At 29.8% G+C, this 14,080-nt stretch overlaps 4 protein-coding genes across 6 annotated transcripts; 3 read left to right on the top strand and 1 right to left on the bottom strand.

Moving 5' to 3' along the window:
* Positions 1-407: 407 nt before the first annotated feature.
* Positions 408-1,349, top strand: LOC116779084 (uncharacterized). Its single transcript, XM_032673246.2, has 2 exons — positions 408-791; positions 901-1,349. The coding sequence occupies exons 1-2, from the start codon at positions 616-618 to the stop codon at positions 1,094-1,096; spliced, it is 372 nt and encodes a 123-aa protein (XP_032529137.1). The 5' UTR covers positions 408-615; the 3' UTR covers positions 1,097-1,349.
* Positions 1,350-1,754: 405 nt separating this feature from the next.
* Positions 1,755-6,148, top strand: LOC116779232 (uncharacterized). The gene is made up of 6 exons (XM_032673437.2): positions 1,755-2,003; positions 4,141-4,180; positions 4,469-4,863; positions 4,943-5,157; positions 5,232-5,430; positions 5,572-6,148. The coding sequence occupies exons 1-6, from the start codon at positions 1,961-1,963 to the stop codon at positions 5,784-5,786; spliced, it is 1,107 nt and encodes a 368-aa protein (XP_032529328.2). The 5' UTR covers positions 1,755-1,960; the 3' UTR covers positions 5,787-6,148.
* A 393-nt stretch (positions 6,149-6,541) lies between these two features.
* On the top strand, positions 6,542-8,481 carry LOC116779160 (uncharacterized). The gene is made up of 2 exons (XM_032673340.2): positions 6,542-6,846; positions 7,151-8,481. Exons 1-2 carry the CDS (start codon positions 6,724-6,726, stop codon positions 8,267-8,269), a joined length of 1,242 nt encoding a protein of 413 aa, XP_032529231.2. The 5' UTR covers positions 6,542-6,723; the 3' UTR covers positions 8,270-8,481.
* A 419-nt stretch (positions 8,482-8,900) lies between these two features.
* LOC116778909 (guanylate kinase) lies at positions 8,901-13,793 on the bottom strand. 3 transcript variants are annotated; one of them, XM_032672998.2, is made up of 5 exons: positions 13,527-13,753; positions 13,193-13,460; positions 12,720-12,943; positions 12,287-12,394; positions 8,901-9,194 (listed from the first exon to the last, which is right to left on the bottom strand). In XM_032672998.2, the coding sequence occupies exons 2-5, from the start codon at positions 13,447-13,449 to the stop codon at positions 9,178-9,180; spliced, it is 606 nt and encodes a 201-aa protein (XP_032528889.2). In that variant the 5' UTR covers positions 13,450-13,460; positions 13,527-13,753; the 3' UTR covers positions 8,901-9,177. The 3 variants fall into 3 exon arrangements, with proteins under 3 accessions (XP_032528889.2, XP_032528888.2, XP_032528887.2); XM_032672997.2 differs by lacking the exon at positions 8,901-9,194 and adding an exon at positions 9,808-11,854 and having other exon boundaries at positions 13,658-13,793; XM_032672996.2 differs by lacking the exon at positions 8,901-9,194 and adding an exon at positions 9,808-11,854 and having other exon boundaries at positions 13,527-13,759.
* Between the last annotated feature and the right edge of the window lie 287 nt (positions 13,794-14,080).

The raw sequence follows: 14,080 nt of genomic DNA, 5'->3' as shown, positions 1-14,080 counted from the left end.
AACAAAATTTAAAGAGCATTTTCTTAGAATTGTTGCTTAATATCAAACAATTGTAGACTATATTTGATATCTTATTACAATATTTCTTAAACAAAAACTCCATATTATAATATTGTATATTATATCTAGGTAGTTATTGTCATATTTCTACCATGACAATTTTTTTGCCGAATTATTAATATTTACTTGAAATACAAAATTACATATAAGACAACAGCTTTTTTCTCATTTTTTTCACACAATATTTACATGCTTTAAAGGTTATCATAATTAGATAACTACATAGTAAATTATACGACAGACATTATTATAATGTGAAGAACCGGTTAGTCGTATCTATTTGACAACAATTCAAAATAAACTGGCATGTAAGAAGCAAAGTATTAAGAAAACTGTATAAAAATCTGAGAAGAATGACATTTTCATAATTTTTTTAATCAAACATCATCAAAATTTTCATAAAAATTTAAAAATATATTTATTTCATAAAAATTGTAAAAATAATAAAATTTAATAGAATATTCATCTATATCTGTGCCTTATCTATATCTAGATAAGTCTAAACTATATTTCTCGGTCTTGGTTAAAACTAAGACATCAGGGATTATTTGCAAAATGTCAGTTTTCCCTCGTGGTTATGAATGCCCGCGACCGATGCCAAGATACGGCTGCGTGAGAGGCGAATATAGCATTTACTACAAAAGGCCCTGCTACGGTCAGCCGAGACCTCAGCCATTTCAAAGAGAAGTCGCTCCATATTACGGCGGCCCCAGTAACGTGCCTTGCGAAAGGTTAGCCCTTCATTATACCTAACTTTTATATATATTTAATAGAAAATATAATTTGGCATTTCGAAATATTTTAAATTGTTACTAACCTTAATTATTATACTTTCTATAGGCCTTGCTGTTATGACTTTCCCTGCAAAGCCCACTGTTTCAACCATGGTGCAGTCACGAGACCCAGCGGCCGGTACGCGAGGACGGTTTGGTATCCAGGTGAATGCTGTCCAGTGGTGCCACCCTGCCAGGCCTTCACCTGCCCCAACCCTCCATACCACCCCTGTTGTGTTGACACTGTTAATAAGCTCGTTTAGTTCCGTGTACACCATTCTCATATATTTAAGTGTTATTGTACTTCATAGTCTATCGCAAATGTTTGTGAAACAGTACTTTATATAAATATTGAAAATTAAAACGAGTTTATTTAAAAATAATTTAGCTCTAGACCTCGCTCTCAAACAATAGGCATTTAATTATTGCTTTCATGATATTTAAAGATACTTAAATGTTGGTACTTCACCTATTTGTTTCATTATAACAAGGTCCTATTCATACAAATCATTAAGTGGCAGCCCAAATTGACATTTATGTTATAATACATTAAATAAATTTCAATTTATAGTGGGTGTTAAAATCTATTGGTTCGTTAATGTTAAACGATCACAACCCAACCTTTAAATTTTGTAACCCCATGTACGTAATACTTTTCGTGAAAGATTAATACGCAAAAGAAATAGTTTAAATATATCAGATTGAAAAACTACAGAACCAGCGTTCATAAAAATCCTATTTTAAAACAATTGTGCATAATAAATGCAAATATGTTTGTGATGACATAAGCATTATACAATAATCATTTATTCTTTAATCTAATTATGCTACTGTATAAAATTTTATTTACTCCAACATTTTAATTAACATAATGTGATTTAAACTTATGATGGCTATATAAACATTATTATTCATACAGATCTGGCACCAGTAGCACTACACCCACGTAGTTGTGCTTCCGACAGTTGTTACAAAGCAATTTTTGAGAACAGTCGAGTTTGAACCAAAACTAGTGTCGTCGTTATTTTAAAAAATACGCCGAAACGTTAGTGTTTCAGCTAAAATCAATTGTTAATATTTCTCTGTGCGTAAATTTATATCAGAAGTAGTCGTATGTCGTATACATAATGTTTAGTAATTGTGTTTTTATAACATTATTATATATTCTGGGTAAGATTTTTATCTTAATTTTTTATTTACATCTTTTCTCGTACAAAACAGAACGACGTTTTAGTAACATTACGTAGTTTCTATAAATATTATACTTGTGCATTATAAAATTTTAAAATAACAATCATTAAAAGCTAAATATTTTTTAAAAATCGTCATAATTGCAAAATAATGAGGAAGATTCAAAAATACATATAAGTAGGTACACACAATTTACTTGATAATAATACACATAATTTTACTTAAGAGTTATACATCAAATTCTAAAAAAAAAATTCATGTTTTTTGCGACTTTAAATCTTTAGCTCATTATCTAACATCGTTGATGACACCTGATCCAATGTGGTGAATGAAATATATATATATCTCATCTAAATTAAAACACTATTGATTACGTTTCATTTAACTACATGTTGAAATAAGTGTTTTTCAAAGATAAAAAATGTAGTCCTTATTAAAATTAATTAATTATACTAATTCGTTGGTTTTTTACAGAAAGCATACATTTAAAGGCTTATCTTCCCGCCCACCTTCTTATTGATATTTAAATAAAACCTACGTAATATTATAATCTGTCTAGGATATACCTAGACATAAGGACTTGTCCTTTTTTTTGCAGGATCCGATTAAAATGTCACTTCTATTTTAATCCTAATGATATCATTACATAAAGACGCTTGTATCTCCATTAGTCATAAAAATTGTACTTTGCATTCTTTCTTAAGAATATTAATATTTTATATTCAAAATGACCGATTTGTTCTACAATAACTTTCGCCTTACCTGCAAGATTTCTTTATCAATTCCAAAGTGACAGACAAAATACTTTTCTTTCCTATTGCTAGGTGTTATATTATATAAACGTAGCAATTAATAATATTAAATTCAGTAGAATCATATCTTCTTCCAATGTTTTACGTGCTGTGTTCTTACAATAATATCGAAATAGCGAAACACATTAAGCTTAACTAAATTCTATTATAACATTTAGTAAGTACCAATAGGTAACAGCATTATATCCTTCACTTCTGTATTTGAATATATTTAATTAGAATATAATAGATAGAGGAAACCTCTTAGCATTAAATGGATTCACCGTGCGGATGCCGGGTCCATCGGGTTGCAGGGAGAGGAGCTTCAACGGTGCCTGGGACCTACGACCCAGATGGAGGTTTAAGGGATCCCTATCTAACGCGCGCTAAACGCTCACCTCAACCGTCCAAGCTCCTCTCTCTACGCAACCAAATTTGAAAATAACCTATTAGGGCTGCCTTCGAAGTACGTTCCAAGAACGAATTGATATTAGTTCTGGACAGGCCCAAGTCTTTTAGTAGGTTGTAGAGAAATTTAGCCGTTATATCTCTTGTTCCCACTTCTACCGCGTAAAAATCCACGAGGAACCTATTTCAAGTGAGTTCGTTTGTGAGCTCGTAATATTTATTGACCTTGATGGCATGGTCTTTGGGGATGTTTGTTTCCCAAGGAACCGTAAGCTTTATAATCGCGCTTTAAAATTCGCCAATACATAAATATGTCTGGTCTGGAAGACGACGCACAAATATCCTCTGGGATTTGTATTGTTTCACATACGTATCCATAATTATAGTCCAATGTGTATATTTAGAGTTGTAATAAAATAATTTTTGATAAAGTTCTTAACTATCAATAAAAGTGAATGAAATATTTCAGAGATAAGTTATTTAATTGACTGTAAACATTATTTTTAATTTTGTATGTTTTCTCAAAGTTTTACGAGCTCGGTATTAGCTTTAAGTTTTTTACTAAAATAATTTATATCTTTAATCCAACTATGATATATGTTAATATATATCCATGTGTAAAAAAATATTAATTTTTGTAAAAAAAAACACTGTAAGGAAATATTTGTATAATAGCTGTAACTGAATTTTTATAATGAAATTTGAATTTAAAATTATATTATTACATTTAACTTACATAGGACACGCTTTGAATAAAGTTATATACACATTATTATTCGTCCAGGTATTTATTACGGTATGAAGAAATTTATTATGGTATAATTATTGGTAATTTTATTAATTATTTAAGTAACGTTTAAAAATATTCTTAACCAATGCTGTGATATTATAAATCTAATAAATGTAAAATTATATAGGAAATTTCGGAGCCTGCATAGGAGAAAAGGATTTCAACAGGTAAGTACCATATTGTTAGGATGAAATATTTTTATTTGTAATGAAAAATATTTTGATAACAATATTTATTACAAATATGAAATCATTGCTTGCATATAGCATAGTGGCGAATTACATCATTTTGTATGTAAACATTTTAGTACTTTTGAACGTGTGCAGCATACAATCATAATAAGACATTTATTTATACTTTATTACTGTAAGCAAACTAATTAAAAATATTGCTATTGTTAATTTAAATTTCAGCATTTATACAAAACTTTTTTTAATTTGAAGGTTTTTTTTTAGAATTCATTACCTTCCCGCCAAAAACTTAGAAGAAGAAAACTCATTTAGCACATTCAACACCCAAAATCATCGTTCTGCTAAGGATAAACAAGTTTTTGAGGGCCATGATTACAATGATTATAGCAGCGGGTACTCCAAGTTATGGCCGCCGTATTTTACACGCTCCGAGACGGCCAGTGCCAAGGAAAAAGTCCCGCTCAAAGTCCACCGACCACACGAAGACCCCAAACTTTTCTATCAATCTCAGTCCTACCTTAAAGAAATTAATAATCAAAATTTGGAAAATGAAGTAGCGTCCATTTATCCTGGTAGAGAAGTGATTTGGGCTGACGAAAATCATTCTATTCCTAAAAATTTTTTAAGAAGCGGAAAACTGAATCACATTTCAAGTTCATGTGAATACTATATTTTATAACTTTGATTGATCTGTTTCTATCATAGCCTAAGGAACTTAAAAGATATAATTTTTTTTAGCATTAATACCGTGTATAACATGCCCACATGATAGAACACTAATAGCCAAAAAAGGCGTAGATCGTGTTTTTTTACAAGCTCCAAAACTGACTACATGTTCTGGAAGTAAAGCACCTAACAACATTCGTTTTGTCCGGATGTACGGATCTAAATTTGGTACATTAATTCAGCAAGGCTCCCACGTCATTCTCGGTCGCATTATGCACAAGAATAAAGTGAGTTTATTTCGGGATATCCATCAACAAGAGCATTCCTAACAATCTTAAGATACCATTGATTTATATTGCAGACTCTCCAGCTTTGCAAAATGCAGGTGCACGTTATAATGCAAACTTGTCCAACTCCAAGATATTTGATATCTCACTGTAATGAAAACACAAATATATGTACTTTTAAATGTCGAGTTGAGTCCTTGGAATTGGAAGGAAATACTGAATTATCTTGTGGAGAAGATTTACAATGGCAAGGAAATCTTCCAGTTTGCAGGGGTATTTCAAAATATTATATTATTGCACATTAAATTCATTCATACCAGAGCATTACTCAAAAGCTCTTATGATATTTTATCACTTGACCTATGAAAAATAAAATTTTTATCAAAAGTTAAAGAACCCAATAAATAATTTTAGCTCGCAATTGGTGTCATCCTCCAATACCTGCAGACAAGGGTAAAATAAGCTGCAGGGGTGCGACGCCTGGAAAGAATATAGGGTTGGTGGAAGGATCACGATGCAGAGTTCGTTGCCCCCAGGGATGGCACTGGGACAAAGCTGTTGCAGTTTGTCGGCGTGGTGAATGGACAAATGTACTACGATGTCTTCCTAAGAGAAAAATTATATTGTAAATATATTGTAACTTTAACGTTATGTGAGTTTTAAATACTATTGAACATTGTAATATTAATATAAGGTAAAATATAAAGTTTAAACCAATGGAAACGATTTGTATGAGTCCTATAGTTTTATACATGTTTGATTGATTTTGTATAAAGATAGATGTCTAAAAATATATCAAAGTCAAACTCGAGTTTCTGAATAATTTTGACTGCTCAACCTCTGTTGATATTATCTTTTCATTATTCCGCTTGATATTGTTATGTACTCTTAGTACATAGTTTATTTAGATTTATATACAATAGTCCAATTGTTTATATAGAATTAATAGTTATTGTTTATTAAAAAGTTAATATATCTTTTAATTAATTAATTTTGTTTTTCTTGAGATATAAATTGTAGCTGTTGACATGTTAACCTCAATATTTTTCCTAAAAACTGGTAAATAACTAAATATTTATCTCTCCCCAATGTTGACATATATAAAATATACTCTCTTTAAGAAGAAATCTTACGCTTCAGTGTGTACTCTGTCGAAATACCATTAAAAAGCGTTAAACCATTCGAAAAATTACATTTGAAGAAAGAGATATACAGGTAGACCATTACCTTAAAAAGTTGTTTTAGTCTTGATATTATTTAAACAACTATAATATAAATATATATATATATATATAATATTTTATTATAAAACAAAATTACAAATACTCATACGAGTAGACAAACTTATACTTCCACGCTGTCTATGGTACATACCAACCGCGCTTTTAAATTTAGAATTAGCTTTTGACATTTGTAACCGTTGCGTGTTTTGCTTTTAATTTTGGTGCTTCATAACAACTAATATTTCTATTTTTAATTGATTTATATTGTAAAATGTATTAGAATCTCACTTACTACTAAATAAGTAACTGAATAAGAATTATCAAGAAATTGAATAGTTAAGAAATGGGAAGTAATACGAGTAAAACTAGCCCCGAGCCAGCTGCTCCTTCACAAAAAAACGATTCAGACAAGGACAATCCAGATCCTCGATCTCCAACGCCTGAAATAACTCGGACTCCTTTACAGGTATTTGGAATACACCCATACTGTATTACAATCGAAAAGTTTATTGAATTAATGATATAACTACTAATTCAAATGTGAGGTAGACAACAGTAAAATTTCAATACTATTAAACACCAAAGACGGTAATAAGACTTAATCTTTTTTATTTTAATATAAAATACTCGTTTCTATTTTTTCATTGCATAAAAGTTGTTAACAACTTTAGTTTTCGTTATCGAATATAGAATAGCTTTATGACTTATTTTTTTACATTAGAGTTTTTATTTTGCTGATAATATTTATATGTATAATTTCTTCTTACAAGGGCAAAAATGGCGGGAAGCACAATATAACAAAAAATGTCGACTTACGAAAAACTTTTGAAAGTGGCAAAACCGATGAGAAACTTATCCATAACAACCCTATTCTATCAGCTGTTATTAAAAACCACCTTCAATCCTACGATCCCCGTTCACCATCTCAGGACTTTGAAAGAACACCAATTATAATAGCTTCAAAAACTGACAATGATCCTGATAAAAAGTTATTGAAACTCCAAAGTGAAAACTATGGCAGTCCATGTCTCAGCAATGAAACTATTAAACTTGATGAAACTTCTTTTGACACTAATGAAATCAGTCCTGATTTAGTTGTGCCTAAGAATTTATGTAATGGCTTTTATGACTTAACATTAAATGACTCCTTGAAAGAAGATGAGGAACCTTTAGGTTCTTCTACTACGTCAAATGAAAATATTGAAAGTAATATGTCTAAAGAACACAATGAAGCAGCAAAGTTATTGGAAACCAATTTTGAATTTGTTGAAACAGAGAACAATAGCATTGAAGATAGACAGTGTGGAGAAACTCATAATAATGTTAAAAATATGGATGTTGATCTAAAACATGTCCCTCTATTTAAAATTCTAAATGAGGATCCAAGGTCTCCCTCCACAGGCATTGAAAGGACACCAATTGTAGTATCTAAAATTGATGTCAACACTAGTGAGGAAAATGTTGAAAATATGTCAGATGATTCATTAATTAAAGCACTACAGAATAATGGACAAGATATCAGTCCTGAAAGCATTCCAGTCTATGAAGATGAATCCAAAGCACATATTGACACACCAAAGAAAGTTAAAGCAACTAGTGACAGTGGCTCCAGAACACCATTGTCTTGCATGAAAAATAGGTCAGACGCTAGCCACACTAGATCGAAATCAACTAACATGCTTTATGACCCTAAAAAGGAAAAGATTCAGAAAAGAGTATCACACATTCCAAGATTGAAATCTTTGTCGAAGCAACCAAAATATATTACCAATGGGAGCACTGTGTCTTTAAAAAACCTTTCTAAAGCTGCTATCAGTGGTGACTGCGAGAACACACCACCTCATTCACATCGTGACATATGGGATAAGGAAAGCAGTATTGTCCTGTAAAGACATCTTATTATAACACTTGACATATTTGAGGTAAATCAATTGGATTTATCCCCAGAGACCAGCTGAGTGCATCTTGACACTAAATTATGCATATATAATTTCATGACTTTATTTTATTAAAAATGACATACTCTAATTAAAAATATGTTTTCTATAATTTTTGTTCTAGTAATAACTAATAATTGTGTCACAATAAATAATGCCACAAATATGTTACTTTCATTTCAGTATAGATACTGACTGATACAGACTTAATGATATAATAAGCCTTTTACCAATTGTTGAATATCCCATATGATAGTGTTATGTAAATAAACAAAGTAATTTTGTGTTGCATAATTTGGTAATATTTTATTTTCGTAGTACAAAATAGTTTTAAATTTCCCTTGGAACTGCAGAAAGCTAAAGTTTCACTCTTTGTTGCTGGCCTCAGACCCTTCAACTCTCCTGACGTGCTATCAAAGCTCAATCAAGTTGTGCTTAAGTCAACAAGATACCATTTTAATTTTCCCACATACAATAAAAACTCTTCATTTCTGCCTTGAGAGAACATGAATAGAAGGAGGAGATGGTACACTAAGTTAATCTAAGAAAATATACAAGAAAACAGAATCAAATAAAAAAGAAGTTTTGTTTTACAACATGTATTTATTGAAACTGATAACGAAAAGCTAGATTAACAATGTTAAGTTTTAGATTATTATCAGAATAAGAAAAATAGTTGTAGATATAACACACTCGTAAATAAATTTTGGAATGGTTTAGCTGTGAAACATGCATAAATAAATACATACAATAAGGTTTGCTAACACAATCATCAGCAATTTTAAAATTGTGTTTAAGCTTTCTCCTTTTACTGGGTGAGATGAGGCGTCTTAAAAATATTCTTGGGTCTTATTAGCCATTTAAAGTCCACGAAGAGCTAAAAAGGAGTAAGAAGTAATTAAATATGTGAATAAAATACACTTAATATATATAGCAGTGTGAAGTGAGAAAGTTACTAGAAGTAAAAAAATGAAGCAGTTAATAAATATGTCTCAATGTGCTTTGTTTTAGGATCTTTTATTCTAAAAAAACCATTCGTTATTCAGAACAAAATATATAATTAGCTCAATATTTATCATAATAGTATTTGGCACCGATTTTTTAAATATAATTATAGTATGAGGAATGTTTGATTATTCATAATTAATACAGCACTTTAAGGGAATATAATATTAGAGAGAATATGAATTTAAAAAAAATATTTTTAAATATAAAATAAATACATAAATTTTTGAAATCGTAACTAAATAAAAAAAAAAACATATTTTTGTATACCTATGTACTTTTTTAAGTCAATCTGCGAAAATACATATGTAGGTACTAAACATCTAAAAAATTCAACCTACTTCTTCAAAGTATACATTTTCACTTATCTTCTAACATTTAAAGCCATTCAGGCTACTCTACAGATAAAATTCGAAGTCACAAGAATTATTTTTATATTCACTTTTTAACAAACACATTAGTGCAAAACTTTTACTTAAAAACAATTTCTACTATTGTTAATATTTATTTTTAAGTTTTTGACACGAAACTACCCTTATAAGACAACAACAATCTTAACAGAAACGTCCTTGACAACATGTGCTCTATTACTACGTACAAATGAAAGTACTGTGACAGATACACACACGCAGACCTTACTCATATTTTCTCATGAAATTAGTGACTTCTGCTTGGTTCCAAGGCTAGCTTAAAAATCTGATAGACTGCTGCAAGCCCTCACCTGCTTTAGTAATCTAGGCAGATGAGAACGATAATGGAAATCGCATGATTGTTGGGTCTCAACAGTCCCCCTTTTTTTTGGATACTGGTTATTGTATCCAGTTAGTGGGTCAACGGCAAAAGATGAGAAAGATTACTATCGAAATACTCTAATACCATAACATCGATAGCTACTCAAGCAACGAAGCAACCGTAAGCGGATTGGGTGAGGGGATAGATAATAGTGAGACAATGTGTTTGTATCTGTAGTTAAGGAGTTAGTTGCTTTTATAAACATCACCCTGGAGAGCACGGATGGAGGCAGAAGAAATAGAGGCAAAATCATTATTAACTTACACAGTATTGATTGTTCTCTTACACGACAAAGTATATCAGAACACAGAGTTGTCTCTGTACAGGAATACAAATAGTGAATCGAGAATTTAATCGCCTTCAAAAAGTTTCAGTAGCGAGAGCAATTAGAAACCACACACGCACAATAGACAGCTACTACATTAAGTTGCAGAAATTAGCTTCTCTTACACTAAATAACAATTTAGCATTTTATAATTACACAAGAAATCCTACAGTATATAATATCTTCAGCTAATGTTTGTCAAAAAAAAAAAGTACACCAGTTAGAGCAACCCTTTCAAGTAAATATAAAATAATCATTCATAAGTATTTATTTAAGTCGGGAATTTTACGTGTATACAATATTTTAACTGGCAGTGTCTTGTAAAAAAAAGGTTAGTATTAACATATACTATACACAGATTATTTTTTAGGTTATTATTTTAAGTACATATACATGTGTTTTTGATTGTGGATATTATAAAAAAATATTTTTACAATCTTCAATGACCAGACTTGCAAATATTCAGATATTTGAAATTATGTATTTAAACATTTATATTCTATACAATAATAAATACAAAGCCAAACAATGTAAGGCATTCGAGTTTGTACTATAAAATTCTAAACAACTATTGTATAATATGGGGCCTTATTAGGAAAATTTAAATGCTATATTAGCAGTCATATAATACCAGCAATATTGTTCCACCTCATGGTTGCCTTTCCTCACATAATTTTCAAAAACGACTTCATTACTATATATTTGAAATTATTCACATTCGTGGATATACCTGTGTTATACATTCTTTACAACATAAAAGCTTGTAAAATTATTGGTACACATTTTTTTTACTTCAATTAATATTCAAATAACATATACTAAATTGAATATTTACTAACATAATGTATTGCGGATTAGTTAAATATGTTAATACAGTGTTCATAACAAAATATACAAATTAATTGAAATTACATACTTAATTAAAATTCAAATAGTAGATTATGGAATGAAAAAATCATTTACAAGACGGGATTTAAATTTGCAAACTCCAAATATCACATTCCAGGTGTTCCAGCTATTTTATATATTCTGTTTGAAATTTAATTAAAATATTTAGCTTAAAATTGCTTTATTGTTGGAAACAGAAAGGAATTATATACTATTAACTCCCAGACATATGGTGGGTATGTTAGAATTACCCGTAATTATTTACCCAATTTTATTTTTACTTTTTGTTTATAATAAAATAATTTTATGCACTGGATTTGGAACTTGTCCAAATATTGAATTCACTTATAATCTAAAGCTATGGTTTAAAAAGAATATTAATATATTTCCAGTACTACTTGGCTTTGTTATATAAATGATTTTAATTAAAAAATCTAGAGTATTAAGTAAAGTCAGGATAAATGGCAAGGTTGCAGACCAGGTTAGTTCATTATTTCATGCAGTTTATTCCTTGGTATCATTCTTTTCTGGAAAAAAAAATTGTGTGTTCTATGAAATATGTTAAAGATTTAATGATTTTATTACCCCTGTCACTTTTATCATCTTTTCATAAAAGAGAAGATAACTATGTTCAAAAGTGTTTACAGAGCCATGCGGTTCCCTTAACAAATTAATTCTGATTTTAATGCTAAATACAAGTTATTGCATAAATTTTGTGACGAAAAATATAGGGACGGTGAAAATAATACTTTAAAGTTATGCAATCTATGAGGAGTCTCTAAAACAAACAAAAAAAACTTTTTCAGTGATCCAAACTGGTTAGTATTGTAAAGTTCAAAATATGTAAATCAAGTTAATGTTAAAATTGCTCACTCCTTGAAAATGGAAATTTTACAAATTAGTTAATTGTTATTCAACTTTAAAACGTTGTTGATATGAATTCAATGATGCATACACACCTGGTTCACTACTTTGTAAGTTTTGGGACACAAAATCATGTAACTCAGAATACGCCTTGTCTAAGTTATCATTGACAATGATTATATGGAAATTACCGGGTTCTTGACCTGAAATATAAAATTTACAATTTTTTCATACTTACACAAAGCTATAGCAAATTTACATTACAACTTACATAGGAATAGTATTTTAATTTATTGATACAGTAAAATTTTTATACTACCACATATTTTTTGACCTTGGCCTTAAAATAACAATCATAAGTTGATAACATTGATAAAAATAAGAAAACTAAGTTACTGCAGCCAAAAATATGATAAATCAATCAAAACTATAAAATTAAAAATTAATTTAACAATGTAAAATAGAGTTTATCCTATTAGGTTCGGTTTGTTGCTGAATATCTACTAATAGTGAGAAATATAAACATACCATATAAAATCTCACGACTTGCCGTTTCCAATCTTTTCTTTAATGCATCCTCCTGTTCTGTGTTACGAGCTCGTAGACGTTTCTCAAGCTGTTCAATGGATGGTGGCATCACAAACACCAGTAGTGGGTCTAAATCCGTCTGCTTAATCTGCTTTACACCCTCTATTTCTATGTCTAAAATGCATGTCTTGCCAGTGCATCGGACATCTTCTACTGCTCTCTTGCTAAATTTTATATATTATTTTTAAATATATTTATTAAGGTAAATAATTAGTTATAAATACAGCAATATATCTATAAGTATAATAATATTTTAGTGTATTATATATTATTTTGTATTAATAATGCATTATAATAAAATATCTAGGACATTACAGTAGAATAAAGTAAACAATGACTGGTACAGAAAAATTTTTGGCAACAAGCCAAAATAGAAGCACATGGTTTTTAAACTAAGAGACCTAATGATTTACCTTGTCCCATACATATTTCCGCTAAATGTTGCAGTTTCTATAAATTCGCCTTTTTCAATTGCTGCAATCATGTCACTTTTATTAGTAAAGTGATAATGAACACCATCTTTTTCGCCAGGACGAGGGCCTCTTGTGGTATGAGATACACCAAATCCGAACTTGTCAGGAAAATCGTTTAAAAGCCGCTTCAGCAATGTACTTTTCCCTGAGCCGGAGGGTCCACAAAGAACCAAGGGACGAGGACCTTTCTGCACCATAGTAGCAAATACTGAAAAAAAATAATTTAATTAAATATAATATAACATATTTAAAAATTGCAAGTATAATTACATACATCTTAAAAGATTCGTGATGGAATTTTGCGCTAAACCTCTTAGAAGTATTTTTTTACAGCTCGTTTGATATATTTATTATGAAAATACTTTGGCTTTAAGAATCGCAATATAACTAGATGTAAGATGTTACTTCGAGCTCACGATTTTGCGTATACGATATAACGTCAATCCGGTGAGTAACTGAGTACCAATTCGTTTAAGTGTGTCACTTGTCACTATTCACTAGTCAGTAGGTCTCTATCTCTACAAATTACCACTCAATAGTCAATTGTGATTAAGAAACAAAGTCCAGAGATGATAGAATAATTATTATATTATTGTAATATAACATATAATAATTATAAATATAAAATTTTAAAATATTTCATATGGTAACCTATTGCTTCACATGTTAAAAAAAGATTTATGGGTAAATAAAATATACTTTTTTTAAATAAATAAAGTTTTTGATGTCGGAATTTGTACTTATAACTGAAATATTAAAAATAACTCAAACAGTACATATATTCTTTAAATATATTATTTAGATATTTTTAATTAAAGATCTCTAGCA

This window comes from Danaus plexippus, chromosome 6 (assembly GCF_018135715.1).
Source record: "Danaus plexippus chromosome 6, MEX_DaPlex, whole genome shotgun sequence".
In the NCBI taxonomy this organism is placed as follows: Eukaryota; Metazoa; Arthropoda; class Insecta; order Lepidoptera; family Nymphalidae; genus Danaus; species Danaus plexippus.
The sequence above is the reverse complement of the archived record's forward strand: the minus strand, read 5'-3'. Positions and strand labels throughout refer to the sequence as shown.

Bases quoted from the DNA above. Each gene is read 5' to 3' on its own strand.
- LOC116779084 (XM_032673246.2), top strand. From the start codon at position 616: ATGTCAGTTTTCCCTCGTGGTTATGAATGCCCGCGACCGATGCCAAGA. The intron at 792-900 runs GTTAGCCCTTCA...TACTTTCTATAG, and splicing joins AGTAACGTGCCTTGCGAAAG to GCCTTGCTGTTATGACTTTC.
- LOC116779232 (XM_032673437.2), top strand. From the start codon at position 1,961: ATGTTTAGTAATTGTGTTTTTATAACATTATTATATATTCTGG. The intron at 4,864-4,942 runs GTGAATACTATA...AATTTTTTTTAG, and splicing joins GAATCACATTTCAAGTTCAT to CATTAATACCGTGTATAACA. The intron at 5,431-5,571 runs GTATTTCAAAAT...AAATAATTTTAG, and splicing joins AAATCTTCCAGTTTGCAGGG to CTCGCAATTGGTGTCATCCT.
- LOC116779160 (XM_032673340.2), top strand. From the start codon at position 6,724: ATGGGAAGTAATACGAGTAAAACTAGCCCCGAGCCAGCTGCTCCTTCA. The intron at 6,847-7,150 runs GTATTTGGAATA...TCTTCTTACAAG, and splicing joins TAACTCGGACTCCTTTACAG to GGCAAAAATGGCGGGAAGCA.
- LOC116778909 (XM_032672997.2), bottom strand. From the start codon at position 13,449: ATGGTGCAGAAAGGTCCTCGTCCCTTGGTTCTTTGTGGACCCTCCGGC. The intron at 12,944-13,192 runs GTAAATCATTAG...TATAAAATTTAG, and splicing joins GGAAATATGTATGGGACAAG to CAAGAGAGCAGTAGAAGATG. The intron at 11,855-12,286 runs GTGTGTATGCAT...TTTTTTTTCCAG, and splicing joins CTTACAAAGTAGTGAACCAG to AAAAGAATGATACCAAGGAA.